This window comes from Chrysemys picta, chromosome 10, assembly GCF_011386835.1.
Source record: "Chrysemys picta bellii isolate R12L10 chromosome 10, ASM1138683v2, whole genome shotgun sequence".
Lineage (NCBI taxonomy): Eukaryota > Metazoa > Chordata > Testudines > Emydidae > Chrysemys > Chrysemys picta.
This window is the reverse complement of record NC_088800.1, coordinates 2,535,616-2,552,358: the sequence shown is the minus strand read 5'-3', so window position 1 is coordinate 2,552,358 and position 16,743 is coordinate 2,535,616. Positions and strand designations below refer to the sequence as shown.

Genomic DNA, 16,743 nt, shown 5'->3' with positions numbered 1-16,743 from the left:
GATAATGCTGCCCACTTCTTATTTACGTCACCTGAAAGTGAGAACAGCATTCACATGGTACTTCTGTAGCCAGCATTGCAAGGTATTTACGTGCCAATGTGCTAAAGATTCACATAATCAAAAGGGGAATTTAGGGGCAGGTGCAATACCACAAACTACTTTAAATTTTGTTTTTAAACTAACTATGAAATTAACAGCATCTCTTGAAGAACACATACTTCCCTTTTATGTCTAAATATAAAATGTGGCACAAAGATTGATTTACTGTCTTCAATACCTGTAATAACTTTTGCAAACAAAGAGAATGTCCATATTTTGCAGCAAGATGCAACGCATTTCTCCCTACGGATTAAATATACATAAAAGCATTAAATTGGGAACTACAGTAGGGCTACCAGTATGAACATGCAATAAAATATACCATAAAGACATTTAATATGTTTCCCTTGTATCCAGATATTTCACTATTCATAATGCAATGTTGTAATTTATAAGGAACAAGAAATTTGACAGATAAAATAACCAAATTTTTGTTTATTTCTTCTTTTCACCACCTTCTTAGTTTTCATATGCCCACATTTCTCACTACTAAATTCAGAACCTTGATAGAACTTCAAGGTTATGAAAATCGCATGAGATTTCTAGACTGGAGGAAAGGCAATTCAGAGAAGCATCCGCATGATTTTACATACTACTCAGAATCAAAACCTTTTGAAATTCTCCCAGCACTTTTTCCAAACTCCATAAACCATGCTGTTCCCATACATATTTTAAATTTTATGTATTAAGATTTACTTAGCTAGAATAGCAAATGTAGACAAGTCCATATTCAGAGGAGCCAGAGTACTTAAAATCATTTAAACTCTTGAGTTGAACTTTTCTATTCCCTGGAAATTTGTTCAATTCGGAGAACCTAAACTATATCCAACACAGAATCAGACAGTCTGAAGTACGTTCTCTATGCCATGTTTCTAGCCATGAGGAAGCAAAGAATTTCAAGCAGATATTCAACACGTGCTCAAGTCTGCATCTATTTTAGTCTGTTCCATACTACAGGACAAGTTATAAGCATTTAACGTAGATTTTGTTTTGGGATAGAAATCAGACCTATGCCAAGTGTTTTTGAAAATGTCTCCCTTAAACTTTAATGAAACATACCTGCAGCATCACTGGCTACGATATCAACCCCATGTACAAGAATGGTATTCAAACAATCCAGGTTTCCTTTCGACGCTACAACATGAAATCTAACAAAAAAAAAAAAAAGATACTATGCATTTCTTGGCTTAGACAGACTAGTTTTGCATGGAAGAAGAAAAAGAAAAAAAAAAAGGGTAACAGAGGCAGAGTTCACAATAATAATAATAAAAAACAGTTGTACAGTGAAGTGTTACGTAGGTTAAAACCAGATTTCACTCAAGTAGTTTGAGCTTGGAAAGTCTAGTGTTGTATGTAGCATGTCCTGACCGAATTAAAAGGGGGGGGGGGGGGGAAGAGGCAGAAGAGGGCGGGGAGAGAAGGAAGCATTTCTTTCAATAAAACCAGTACACTACACTACACTACTTTTGTGCCTGTGTCAGAGAATGAGTAAAATCATCGATAAGCTTTCCCTTTCCAAATCATGATTCAAATTTACGAGGACTAAGCATTAGCATAGTCAAAGCAATGCTACTTCTATCACTTCCGTTGGAAATTGTAGCCGCCTGGATTTCTGTTAACGTTTGTGAACGTACCTTGAGGAAGGATGGTCAAGCTGACTGTTCTAAGAACCAGCTCAAACGTCTCCTATCAATCCAAATTTTAAAGATGGAGGATAACTTCTGGTAAAGAGCAATTCCTCATCCTCCTCTCTCCTTTACCTTTCCTCCCCACAAAATCTAACAGTTCCCTCTATATTTATTGTCTAGTTCCTTGCTTTTCAATTGGCTGCATCTCACACTCTGATCAACCCCAGCTCCAGTTTTATTTGTGTATTTGCTAATGCATTCTGGGATTTGATAAGTACAGTAAAGATACAGGGTAGCATTGGGGCCCCAAAAGTAGTGCTGCTGGATCCCACTATTTTTAATGCTGAGGGGGCTGCAGAAAGATAGGGTACTCCATAGGCTTGGAAATTCCCTCAAAAGGCTATTAAGGATGCTTCAATCCAGAGGAGCTATTGGGTTTGGTCCACCTATTACAACCATGGTTGTAGTTCAGTTTGTAACCAGAATCCCTCCTATTTCAGACAGGATGATACAAGATGATTCAAGAACCTGAAATGATTAGCAGAATCAGGCAGACAGCCAAAGATTACACTGTAATATTATTAAGTTTGATGGCTATAGGAATGTTCCACCCAAACATGCATATTTCTTTTACCTATTATTACCTACCACAAATCATACAGTATTAATGCTGTTGAACTACCTAGAAATACAGTCTCAACACCGGTAATTTGAGACAAAATGGTTGGCAGTAATATCTGGAGAATGCTTTTCAAATCTTCTTTTTAGTTTAGTTTTGATAATTCTAAAAATACTAACTATTTTCCTATAACATCCATTATGAAAAGAATTAAATTAGCAAACCCAAAAGGGGCTTAGGAAACATTTTAGATGACACACGGTAGGGATTTGTTTAGATTTAGGGAGAAAGTGTTCATTTTAAAGAAATTTAAGATAAATTACTCCATATACGATTACATACAAACAAGAAAAGCCAGTTACATATATAGATTCAGTTTGTGCAATGGGAAAGAATTAAAAATGACAGCCAGCCACTGCTGGACTGGCTAGATCTCTTACTTTTGGCTTCATGGGCAAGCCTCTATCATGCTGTGGACTTTTGAATTCATGGACTCAACCCCTGGATCACAGATTTATGTTGAGTAGGTTTTCCTGATCTTTCCCCATCCTCCTGCTTTCAGATCTCTTTTCAAGCCTCCCTCTCGCTATACTGTAGAGTACTCCACTCTTACCTAATCAATCCCCTACAAGCCCCTCAACCACTCACAGTGCCCAATATAACTTCCTTCAGATTATCACCATCTCAATTTTGCTACCCGAGGCTCTACTGATTTGCACCTTTTTGCCTTTCCAGTTCACATAATAGGACTTCACACATCTCTTTGAGGGGCGGATGTCAAGGAGTATGCATTCCTATTTCCCCAGTACTGCTAAATGAACCTGACTAACAGGAGGTTGACAGCCCTCAGAGCAATGGTATGTGACTAGATGAAGTGCGAATTTCTATCTAGGATGGTACAGTGGGGAGCTTATTTTAGTAAAGTATGGAATTTGTGTACACTCTTCTTTTGCTTAAAATCTTCTACCTCTAATAGATATGTAATTCTGGAACTCTAATTCTGTAATCTGCTGTTTGTTTCAGATGGGGAAGAGTAATACACAGCATCAGTAAACATGGGATATAATGAAGAAAGATTTACAGTCTAAACAGATTTCACTACTTGTGCCATCATCCTCCACTACATTCTTGGGAATTACTTACGCGGATCTCCCTTCCACATCCAGTTTAGTAGGATTGACTCCCTTTTTGGCAAGGATAGAGGAAATTTTGTCCACATCTCCCCTTTCAGCTGCTTTCATCAACCGATCATCATATTTGTTCCAATCTGTATTCAGCTGCATAAAGACAGAAGTAAAAAAACCATCACCACAAGTGAGTTAACTGCATAATGTGAACCCATTAAGTTTACCCCATCATAAAAAAAATTAATCTCAATTTGCTCCTATTCCCAGGCAAGAAATCTTCATTAAATTACAGTTTAATTTGTCAATATCTATTACAGACACAGAGCAGCATGTATACTTAAAAACCCTACCAAAGGCTCCACGCTCCTGCACACCGTTCTCCCACTGGGGAAAGCATAAGAGAAAAACCATGCAGCAGATGTGTAGACAACACTGCTTAATTCACTAAAGGAAGATGCCCACATCCTACAGTGATGAGAACATAAGAACTATATAGAATATAATATCACACACTTAAGGTGAAAAGTCCCCTTAGAATTCTGTAGGCTTCTCTAAAGACCCATGTGCTATGAAGTCCAGAAACAAAACAAAAAAAAGTTTGCATTAAAAGCATAAAATCCAATATGAAAGTATGAAAACAACCATAGGGCATAAGGTTAAAGAATCGTAACTCTGCCTCTGCCAACTTTCCAGCCTGCATGCTGCATTCTACTTAAGTGCAAGATGAAGACATTTTACTGAAGGATATCTGATAAGTACAAAGTTTGCAGCCCGAAGCTATCAACATCCTAAATTCACTTTAGGGTTTGACTCCACACACAAAATACAAAGACCACATCTTTGATTTTGCATACACATCTAGGATACGAAATCACAACCTAATACGACTCAGCACAGTGAGGATGCAAATTTAGTAGCATTTGGACCAGCTCTTAATAGGTCAGTAGCCCCAGAAAAGTTATCTAAGATTCCATGCCACGTCTCAAACCAGGAAACTAGTTTTACATTTGAAAAATACATATATGGGGGTAGTCACATAACAAGGATTTTGCAATGGGGTGGAGGGGCCATATGAAAGTTTACATAGCTATTACCATCTTTATGAAGGAGTGACTTCCATGATAACAAAAACTTCACACAAGAGCCATACCACACAGCAGAGCAGTTAATTACAGGTTGATGAGTCTGTGTTCTGGGCTAACTATGAACACACACCTCTGAGTGCATCTTTCTTTATTATTATCCAACATTTATGCTGCAGCAGAGTCCTAGAAGCCTAAGCCAGGTTGGGGCCCCACTCAACTAACGTGTGGTAAATACCAGTCCCCTGTCCAAAAGAGCTTACAAATGAAGAGACAAGACATAACAAGTGGATGAAATGTAAGTGGGCAGCAGGAAGGAGTAACCAAAATAAGCCGTTTCAGCACAGAATATTTGCAGTAGTAAAATTACAACTTGGCACCTCTATCTAGACATTTTCAAATACAGGTTTCTGTATAGCAGCCAAGAGGGTTAATGAGGACCATTGAGGACAGAGTGGTGTCTATAGATTTTGATTGGGAGACTTTTCCCCCCACATACAAGAAAGGAGTGGTGTGGAAAAAAATGCAATGGGGTATATCTAAACTAAATTTAATTTATGATCCTTATGCGTAGGATATCAAGTGACTAGAAGAGAGCAATGTGATTGGCAAAATACTCCAACTGCTGCCAGTTTGGCATTCAGCATTATGTAAAATAAGTGTAGCCAATTTGACCCCAAATTCATCTTTAGTTTAATCTGGTGCAAATTCCGTTAACGTAAGTGGCTGTTATATCCGCTTATTCCATGGCTAAAACTCACCACAGGATTGCAAGGAAGTGGTGCTGGCATAAGTAACTGCTTTTATCTTACACACTTCCAAGTTGTTTCCTGGCACACTCCTCTCCTGCACCTTGGAGAAGTAACTTATACTTGCAATGTACACAACTGAATGCCCAACTGATGCAAATTACACTATTTTGTCCCTTATACCCACAAACTCAATTTATGGGCAACTAACACCTCCAACACACATTTACTTCAGCACCAAGATTCCCATCCGAGTTCCATTCCTTGTTGAATTTGGCCGATTAAAACACCACAAAAAAGTAATGGCTGAACTATAGAAGAACCAGCTACTTAACTTTCTAATTTCACAATGAAAAGCTGATGCTGGAAACAAACAAGAGAAGATCAGGTTCCCTGTGCAGCTCTCTCCTATCACCAGTGCAGGTATTTTAGCTTTCCTCAAGCAGTTTGAAAATGAGGAAGTTCACGGAGTTGTTTCAAATTGCCTGCAAAATCATGCAGATTTTGTAAAGGCGGCATACATCATTTTTAATAACTAAGTAATTCACCCACCAATACTAGTCAGACAACACTCATCAAAACCAAAACACACAAAACACCCAACCCAATCCAACAAATTCAGAGATTCAGCACACTTGGTCTAAGAGATCTGACAAGCCAAAACATATTAGGAGTCTATCCTAATAAGTGAAACCCACTTCCATTTCTGACCTATATGCCTCCAAATCACTTTATCCAAATTGCCCTTTTCATTCCAGAAAAATTCCACTTTGAGCTAAAATCCTGCATGCAACATTTCAAACTGATCAGTGAAGTTGCTGGCAGAAGACGGTGGTGAGAGACCAAAAAAATCAGGATTGTAATGGAATGTTAGCTGCAAGTTTGGTTCCTAGAGACTAGCTTCTCTATGTAATTCACTAAAAAACAACAACAAGCTATTTCCAGCTGCTGCAGGTCACTGAATACAAGTTTTAAAGTTCTTGATTTAGTGAGAACCAAATCTACCAAACCAGCATTCAGCAAACCTAACAAATTTCCAAAGAAAAGAGGCTGAATCATTTTTGTGTTTGATAAAAACATTGCAAACTGATATTGTTAATGTAACATTTAAATTTATGCACTGCAAGAAATAGATTTTGTTCCAGTCTTAAATTGTCAAAAACATCAATCTATGATTTCTGGATCTTTAAGCAGGAGAGCCTGGTCAGTCTTTATATGGACATGAAGGAAGGAAAACAAGAAAAAAAAAAGGTACATAAAATAAGAATACAGATTCATGTAAAAAATGTTTTTAAAAAATCAAGTTAAGTCTTGGGCAGAAAAAAAACACTGTTAGAATTCTAAAAACTTTGCCTCATTAGGGAACATTGGTCTTTCCAAGTGTGTTTAATAAAGTCGCGTATAGATAATCCATACAAGACGACAGCTGTCTCTAGTAACCTCTTTACTAATAGCAATACTTGTGTGCTGTAGCAAGGTCTCATTTTGCTATTTGAAGAAGTGACTCTTATTCTGCAGAATGCCTTATACAGTGGAGCTGCAAACAGGATTGGAACCTCTATTCTGTATTGTAATGGATCTCTCTTTTACTAAACATCCTACCAACAACAGGTACTATTAGTACATTGAAAGAAGAACAGGAGTACTTTTTGCGGATTCAGACTAACATGGCTGCTACTCTGAAACCTATTAGTACATTAAGGACCAACTAAGTAGAAGTAAACAACTGTCAAAGTGAAGTGTGTTGTGTAATGCGTTCACACCCTTGCTTTTGTTGTTCATTGACTTGTCAATTAAAATCTATTTTGGAATTTCTCTCCCAGTCCACCCAAATTAGCTAAATTTTACTGTATTACAACACCTTTGTCTTTTTGGTGTTCAGCTAAAGCCAGTCACTGCTTCCATACTAAACCCGCAAGTGCACTAGTCCTGGAGAGGATAAGTTGTTTTGCTCTGAAAACTGGCAATTTTTCTTGTCACTCTAAATTTCTTTGTATGTGTAAGTTTATATACTTTAAAAACTACATATGGAGCATCCTCTTGCTGCCTCTAAATACTCTAATACAGTGAAAAAAGAACAGGAGTACTTGTGGCACCTTAGAGACTAACAAATTTATTAGAGCATAAGCTTTCGTGGACTACAGCCCACTTCTTCGGATGCATCCGTGGGCTGTAGTCCAAGTGGGCTGTAGTCCACGAAAGCTTATGCTCTAATAAATTTGTTAGTCTCTAAGGTGCCACAAGTACTCCTGTTCTTTTTGTGGATACAGACTAACACGGCTGCTACTCTGAAATCTAATACAGTGGTTTTCAACTTGTGGTCCGCAGACCCCCAGGGGACTGCAAACGATGTCTAAGATTTCCAAAGGGGTCAAACCTCCATTTGATGTTTTTTAGGAGTCCACAAATGAAAAAAGGCTGAAAACCACTGCTCTAATATATTCAGTGTGTTAGGTTCAAAAGGAATTCAATAAAATGTTTTGCACGCAGACAGATACTTTAAATTGTCAAAGATCTTCAGGCTTAACCTTCAAGCTCTTACATCTAAGTGTGAACAAATTCAAACACCTCAATAAAACTCCTTTTAAAGTGAGAAAAATACTCCAGATGAAACCACTACTATGTTACGTCGTTATACCCATAATTAAGATCTTCACAAATTTAGAATGATTAGTATAAAAAAAAGTTTAGTATCAAGTCCTAAGAAAACAATGTACAATATAAAGGTTAGTGACTTCTGCACAGATTATTTTCAATTATGTCAAATTACTATGGTCCACGAAACCAAGTAATTGTCAATTAAGAAGTGGTTCACAGCACTGTTTATTTTAACCTTTTTATAGTAGAAACTGCCAACAAGAAACAAACACTATTGTAGTGGCTACAGACATAACTGATGCTAAATAAAAAGTAAGGAACAGCTTGAATATTTACAAAATTTAAACTGGTGCAGAAAGGGTTACTAAAAAAACCCTCTCTTCCATTAATAAGAAATACAAGATACCTACTGTGTTTCTAGCAGCACAGGAAAACCAACAACTCATCATAGAACTTGCGACTCCTTGTTGTCAGCAACAAATAATTTACCTCACATTCAGTTACAAACTGCTGCAGTTTACAAGGCAAGCCCCCAACCAGAGGTCAAAACAGGCTGCTCTAAGCAATATACTATTCTTTCTGCCCTGCATTCATTTTGTTCCATCCTTCGCTTAGCTTGGATCCCCAACTATATTTTCTCCATCTTCAGGATCTTCTTCAGACTTCATAACTCTTACAAAAATAAGGTCTTTTCCCTTAAAGACTGCCCAGGGACAGCCTAAGACAGGTACAGGAGGAGTTCCTTCTTTTGTACTGCTTAGGCTGTCCCTTTCTGGCACTTCACATGAAAACCCTACATACAGCTTTTGTTTCCACAGCCTCTGTGCTGCAGCACAGACTACCACAGTGACGGACTCACAGTAATATTCCCCAGATCTGAAATATCCTGTAAACAATATGCAGACAGTCTCACAACAGCCCAGTTCTATTTTTTGATTGTCCAGTACTTGATAGCTGAGTGATAGAAAGGAATAGCTAATAATACATTTTATGCATGCTCATCCTGTGAGTAACACATTTTATGCTTATGGGTAGCAAATGAGAGAAGCACGTGTAAAACTACCACCATGGTGCCACATTTTGCAGATGTGCAAACGTTCACCTTAAAGGAACAAACATGTTAGTCAAATTAACTTTTGACCGACACTATATGAGGGTCACCGTTATCACTGTTAAACGGGATGTTACAAATAATGGCAGGAACAGATTTAGCTATTCCACCAAACAACACTGAAAGCTGGAATCAGCTTTATGATCATCTGACTTTAGACAAAGTTATGACTACATAGAATCACCCAGTCTGTGTTCTATTTTGACAAAAATGTGTCCGATTTTAATTTAGAAAAAGCACATGCCTTTGCTTTAAAAAAAATTCTCCTTTTACAAGTATGAATCCCATTCTGAATACAACCAGGTTTCAGCTTACCGCTGCTGCCAGTCTGTCTCCCCAACACGTGAAATGAGAGGAGCCACAGAGGCTGTCAAACCATTAAATAGACAGTGTAATGATTAACAGTACTGAAGATGTAGGGTCCTCTTTCACACATTTTAAATTTAACAGTGGAAATCTCCTAAACACCATATTTAGTGGAGTAGGTCAACATCGTGACTATTGGCTGTTTTGTCCGCAGGAGATATAAACGCGGTGCACAGTCATAAAAAAGAAAATATGCAGGACACCACAAGCCTGTTAAACATATACAGTCAGTGAGACTGCAAGTACAATTTTCTGTGGAGACCTTTTTGGAAAACAGACATTTCACAGTACACTATGCCTCCTCCTTCTGTCCACATTTGGGGTTGCGTGCACACAACTGCCGTCACACAAAAATGCAATCATTTTTCATAATACTGAAAGAAGTCATACATCTTATCTGCTGCCTTCAGGGCAGACCCTATGCCAATTAAAACACTTTTTCCCCTTGAAAGCACGTGTTCCAAGGACTTATTTGCAGTCAAAGTTTCCACATGACAGGAGCATTCCAACAAAACAAAGTTTAAGGGAATTTTATACAGTCTGTGTCATACCAGCAGTTATCTTATCACCATGAAACAAGTCAACCTCCTACAGCTATAAAAGGTATTTTGGAAAACATAAGCCTACCCTGAACACTAAATGAAGATAAAGTTAGCACTCTGATTTTGAAAAGGATATGTTTAAAAGCACAACTGAAATCAAAACAGGTCACATTGACTCAGACTGGTGGGTTTGCAACAGCATAAGTCACCAGCATGCCAAAGAACTTTAGAAAATATGTGTTTGAATTTTCACCTTTGAGAGAGAGGAACATGGACATATTACAAAGAGAAAATCCTTAGAGAAAGGAGCAGGAAAAACATGCTAGCCAGTTCTACAAATATCAACAGTCAGCCCACAGGGGAGCAGCGTATGCCACCAGAACTAGAGAATATTGTAACATACATAAGGCCATAAGAAGTATTCTCAGAAGGAAGTAGCAACAGGAACTTTATGTTTGCTCAGTTCACAAGGGGGCTGGACAAGAAAGTCCCAATAGGCCAATTAAAAAGGCTCATCAATACTGCACAAGATCCAGAAGAAAAAAAAATTGCACCCTTACTTTGATGAATCAAAGCTTAAAGGAACACTTCCAACAGCAGCCTGAAAACCAAGAGCTCGTGCCAAAGATTAATTTCTGAGTCAATATCACAGTGATGAGGGCAATATAGATGCTTGGCTAGATACAGTTCTTGGCTCCATTTATCACCCTGGTGCATGATTTCAGTTAAGACTGTGGCCGGCTCACAGCCAGGCTGCTTCTTTTCAATTTCACCCAACCAAGAGTTTTGCTATTCTCACATTTCTATCTGCTGACAGATCAATATTTATCCAAGTCTCCTGGACTTCACTTCACTTCTCCTGTGGCTGCCAAAAACTTCTTAGACTGCAAGTTCCAACATGAGGCATCCTGCCTATCATTGCCTTTGGGGGTCTCATGCCACAAAATACTGTTCCTATTTCGTGCCCACTTAAGGCCAAATAGTCAAAGATGTGGCCACCCGGAAAGGGTATCAGCTACAAGGCAGCTCTGAATAAACCCTACCCAGCAGCCGATTGGAATGATAGTAAAGGTTCTCCTGGTTAGCTAGGCTCTACACAGCTTGAAGGGTGGAAAATAATGAAAGACTATAGGGGGAAAATCCTCCTCTTTGAAAGATGTCCAAAAGCAACACAATGTGCCATTTTAAGAAAAAAAAAAAAAAAAAAAAAAAACAGAAAATGACTTTTTTAAAATTTTATTTTATATTTTAAGATTTGCATTGAAAGGGAGAAAATATCTGCACCAAAGTATTTTAAAGAGTACAGTTCTTACACAGTGGATATGTTAAATGGTGTATGCAAAACAATAAGCAGCAGCGAAGGTCTGTATAAATCTTTTACTAATGGCATCAACTGGGATGCAAGGAAAATTATTAAAAAGCTTGTGATAAAGGGGAATTTACTCAAGACAAAACATTCTGCCCATAAAAAAATTAAAATATGGAAAGAATTTAAAGACAGCCATTGATGATGATGCTTCTGCCACATTCTCTCAGTATGAACAAGTTTAAATTTATAGCACTGCTTTTTCTCTTTTGGAACAGAATTAGTCATCAAATATGAAAACAGTGCAGAAATCTAAAGCTGCTAAATTAATTGCCAACAGACCAAGGGTTTCTTTGCAGGGTAATATAGCCAGTGCTCGCTTAACACAGAGCAGCTGTTTTGCTAAGTGGGTGTAAAGGCCAAGAACTTTAGTCAAGGCGAAGGGATTGATTTGAAAATATCTTGGAAGTAGATTTACTGGCATCTGCCAATAAAATACCTTTAAAGTTCTGTCTCCCTGAAATCAGGAAGACTGCCTTGAAAAGGTATGTACAATGTATTTTCTAGTTTCTTACCCAAAAGTGCCCTAAATAAATTAGACATGCACTAGTGATCAATATATTAAAACAGAGAACTCGTAGGAGCATCAGTGGCTATTAGAGATGCCTTCACATGAGGATCAATTCAACAAATGCCTTGCAAAAGCAGAACAAAAATGGACAGAGTTTTCCATGTTGTATTGTCAACCAACTGGCAAAAAGGTACCATTAAGCTAGTGGAGAACTTACAGTGAAGTTGCCTCCAACATTATTGCTCAGCTCTCTACAAACTTCAGCAAATATACCTATGGTGAAAGGTTATAGTTAAGCGTTGTTTACAAAACCTGTAGACCTGATCTTGATTCTTGGGTAGATAAACAATGGAGGAGATATTGGCAACGAAGAGACCATTAGTTAAAGTGTTGCTGAAAGTAACCCAATATCCTGTCACAATATCTAAGGATTTGTTACTCTGCCAACAACTGTGGCTACTGGGGAAATGTCCATTTTCCATTCTTGGCGCACTGCAGTCTCCAAATGTTTGAACTGATCAGCTCTGCTGTTTATTTCTTGAGAGCTGACTAAAGACACAAAATACAAGCTACTTTGCGAGACATCCAGTACCACTAACATTAGTGGTGCACACAAGCATGTGAGTTCATGTAGTTTTCTTTCATTAAAATGTTGCTAATTTGCATTTTGCTTTACTCCTTATCCTCTGGATGCACTGCTGGTTGCAAGGGGGAGGAGATTACAAGAGAGGGTTAAGGTAGGGTTACCATACGTCCTCTTTTTCCCCGGACATGTCCGGCTTTTCGGCACTCAAACCCCCATCCGGGGGGAATTGCCAAAAAGCCGAACATGTCCGGGAAAATGGCGGCTCTGCTCCTCCCCCGACTCTTTGGCTCTGTTTAAGAGCTGGGCTGCCCGAGCGCTACCAGCTTCGGGCAGCCCCCATGCCTCCGGACCCTGCGCCGCCGGAGCCCGGGAGGGGAAGTGCCCGGCTGGGGGCACAGGGTCCGGAGGCAAGGGGGCTGCCCGAAGCCCGAGCGCTACCGGCTTCACAGTTTGCCGGGCAGCCTCCAGACCCTGCGCCCCTGGCTGGGCGCTTCCCCTCCTGGGCTCCAGCTGCGCTGGGGAAGCGCCGGCCGAGGGCGCAGGGTCTGGGGGCTGCCCGGCAAACCGTGAAGCCAGTAGCGCTCGGGAGGCCTTTCCCCGTGGCTGGGAGTGGGAGGGAGGAGGGGGGCGGAGTTAGGGCAGGGAAGGGGCGGAGTTGGGGCAGGGCTGGGGGTGGGGAAATGGGCGGGGCCAGGGTCTGTGGAGGGTCCTCTTTTTTTATTTAATAGATATGGTAACCCTAGTTAAGGAGTTCTGAAGCTTGTCTTATGATGGAGACAAGACTTGTTGAAAGTCTCTGGGTTAGGATAAAAGGGGTAAAAAAAAAAACAAGAGTGATGTCATGGTAGGAGTCTACTACAGACCACCTACCCAGGAAGAAGAGGATGAGGCTCTTTTTAAACAACTAACAAAATCATCCAAAGCACCGGACTTGGTGGTGATGGGGCACTTAAACTACCCAGACATATGTTGGGAAAACAACACAGTAGGGCACAGATTATCCAATAAGTTCCTGGAATGTATTGGAGACAATTTTTTATTTCAGAAGGTGGAAACAGCTACCAGGGGAGAGGCTGTTCTAGATTTGATTTTGACAAATAGGGAGGAACTGGTTGAGAATTTGAAAATGGAAGGCAGGTTGAGTAAAAGTGATCATGAAATGGTAGAGTTCATAATTCTAAGGAATGGTAGGAGGGAGAACAGCAAAATAAAGACAATGGATTTCAAGGCGGTGGACTTTAGCAAACTCGGAGTTGGTAGGTAAGAGTCCATGGGAAGCAATTCTAAGGGGGAAAACAATAGAAGACAGTTGGCAGGTTTTCAAAGAGACATTATTAAGGGCACATGAGCAAACTATCCCACTGCGTAGGAAAAATAGGAAGTATGGCAAATATGGCTTAACCAGGAGATCTTCAATGATCTAAAAATAAAAGAGTCCTACAAAAAGTGGAAACTAGGTCAAATTACAAAGGATGAATATAAACAAACAACACAAGTATGCAGGGACAAAATTAGAAAGCCCAAGGCACAAAACAAGATCAAACTAGCTGAAGACAAAGGATAACAAGAAAACGTTCGACAAATACATTAGAAGCAAGAGGAAGACCCAGGATAGGCCCATTACTCAATGAGGGAGGAAAGGGGAGAGAGAAAGAGAAAATAACAGAAAATGTGGAAATGTCAGAGGTGCTTCAATGACTTCCTTGTTTCGGTTTTCACCAAGAAGGTTGGTGGCGATTGGATGTCTAAGGTGAATACCAGTGAAAATGAGGTAGGATCAGAAGAGGTTAAAATAGGGAAAGAACAAGTTAAAAATTACTTGGATAAATTAGATGTCTTCAAGTCACCAGGGCCTGGTGAAATGCATCCTAGAATACTCAAGGAGCAGACTGGGGAGATATCTGAGCCATTAGCAATTATCTTTGAAAAGTCATGGAAGACGGGAGAGATTCCAGAAGACTGGAAAAGGGCAAATCTAGTGCCCATCTATAAAAAGGGAAATAAAGACAATCCAGGAAATTACAGACCACTCAGCTTAACTTCTGTACTCAGAGATAATGGAGCAAATAATTAAGCAATCAATTTGCAAACATCTATAAGATAATAAGGTGATAAACAACAGTCAGCATGGATTTGTCAAGAACAAATTGTGTCAAATCAACTTGATAGCTTTTTTTGACAGGGTAACAAACCTTGTGGATGGGGGGGAAGCAGTAGACATGGTATATCTTGATTTTAGTAAAGCTTTTGATATTGTCCCACATGACTCTCTCATAAATAAACTAGGGAAATATAACCTAAATGGAGCTACTGTAAGGTGGGTGCAAAACTGGTTGGAAAACCATTCCCAGAGAGTAGTCATCAGTGGTTCGCATCAGGCTGGAAGGGCATAACGAGTGGGGTCCTGCAGGGATCAGTTCTGGGTCAGGTTCTGTTCAATATCTTCATCAGTGATTTAGATAATGGCATACAGAATACACTTATAAAGTTTGCGGACGATACCAAGCTGGGAGGGGTTGCAAGTGCTTTGGAGGATGGGATTAAAATTCAAAATGATCTGGACAAACTGGAGAAATGGTCTGAAGTAAATAGGATGAAATTCAATAAGGACAAATGCTAAGTACTCCACTTAGGAAAGATCAGTTACACACATACGAAATGGGAAATGACTGCCTAGGAAGGAGTACTGCGAAAAGGGATGTGGGGATCATAGTGGATCAAAGGCTAAATTAGAGTCAATGTAACACTGTTGCAAAAAAAAAAAAAAAAAAGCAAATATCATTTTGGGATGTATAAGCAGGAGTGTTGTAAGCAAGACATGAGAAGTAATTCTTCGGCTCTACTCCACGCTGATTAGGCCTCAACTGGAGTATTGTGTCCAGTTCTGGGCACCACATTTAAGGAAGGATGTGGACAAATTGGACAGAGTCCAGAAAAGCGCAACAAAAATGATTAAAGGTCTAGAAAACATGACCTATGAAGGAATATGGAAAAAACTGGGTTTGTTTAGTCTGGAAAAGAGAAGACTGAGGGGACATGATAACAGTTTTCAAGTATGTAAAAGGTTGTTACAAGGAGGTGGGAGAAAAATTGTTCTCCTTAACCTCTGAGAATAGGACAAGAAGCAATGGGCTTAAATTGCAGCAAGGGAGGTTTAGGTTGGACATTAGGAAAAGCTTCCTGTCAGAGTGGTTAAGCACTGGAATAACTTGCCTAGGGAGGTTGTGGAATCTCCATCATTGGAGATTTTTAAGAGCAGGTTGGACAAACACCTGTCAGGGATGGTCTAGATCAGGAGTCAGCAACCTTTGGTGGTGTGCCGAGTCTTCATTTATTCACTCTAATTTAAGGTTTTGCGTGCCATACATTTTAATGTTTTTAGAAGGTCTAAATCTACAATATATAACTAGACTATTGTTGTATGTAAAGTAAATAAGGTTTTTAAAATGTTTAAGGAGTTTCATTTAAAAATTAAAACACAGAGCCCCCCAAACCGGTGGCCAGGACCCAGGCAGTATGAGTGCCACTGAAAATCAGCTCACGTGCCACCTTTGGCACACGTGCCATAGGTTGCCTACCCCTGGGCTAGATAATTAGTCCTGTCATGAGTGCAGGGACTGGACTAGATGACCTCTCGAGGTCCGTTCCAGTCCCGTGATTCTATGTCCCACTAGGGTTGCTAACTTTCTACTCACATAAAACTGAACATCCTTGCCCCGCCCCCCACACTCCACCCCATCCCCTTGCTCACTTTCACTACCCTCACTCACTTGCTCACTTTCACCAGGCTGAGGCAATGAGTTGGGATGCAGGAGGGGGTCTGGGGATGAAGGGTTTGGCGTGCACTAGGGTGCTCTGGGCTGGAGCAGAGGGGTTTGGAGGGAGGGAGAGAGGGGGGGGGCAGGACTGGGGCAGGGCGTTGGGGCGTGGGAGAGAGTCAGGGGTGCAAGCTCCAGGCGGCGCTTACCTGAAGCAGCTCCCAGAAGCTGCAACATGTTCCCCCTTGGCTCCTACACGGAGGCGCAGCCAGGCGGATCTCTGCGCTGCCTAATCCGTAGGCGCAGTCCCCTGCGGTTCCCGGCCAATGGGAGTTATGAAGCCGGTGCTTGGGGCGGGGGCATGCGCAGAGGCAGCCAGGGAGCTCCACACGCTAGGAGCCGGAGTGGGGGACATGCCACTGCTTCCGGGAGCTGTGCAGAGCCACAGCAGGCAGGGAGCCTGCCTTAGCCCCACTGCGCCGCCAACTGGACTTTTAATGGCCCTGACCAGAGCTGGTGCTGACCAGAGCTGCCAGGGTCCCTTTTCAACCGGGCGTTCCAGTCGAAAAATCAGACACATAGCAAGAAGAGAAACAGGGAC

General features: G+C 40.4%; 1 protein-coding gene across 3 annotated transcripts in view; it reads right to left on the bottom strand.

Moving 5' to 3' along the window:
• UACA (uveal autoantigen with coiled-coil domains and ankyrin repeats) overlaps positions 1–16,743 on the bottom strand; it is a 68,861-nt gene that overhangs the window by 27,616 nt on the left and 24,502 nt on the right. For 2 of the 3 annotated variants that reach the window (XM_065559126.1, XM_065559127.1), the window contains exons 2-4: positions 3,490–3,623; positions 1,159–1,247; positions 278–342 (exon numbers count right to left, since the gene is read on the bottom strand). In XM_065559126.1, coding sequence (XP_065415198.1) covers positions 278–342; positions 1,159–1,247; positions 3,490–3,623 — 288 coding nt within the window. Of the gene's footprint in view, positions 1–277; positions 343–1,158; positions 1,248–3,489; positions 3,624–8,312; positions 8,775–16,743 lie in introns of those variants that run through there. The other variant, XM_065559128.1, reaches the window with a different exon arrangement.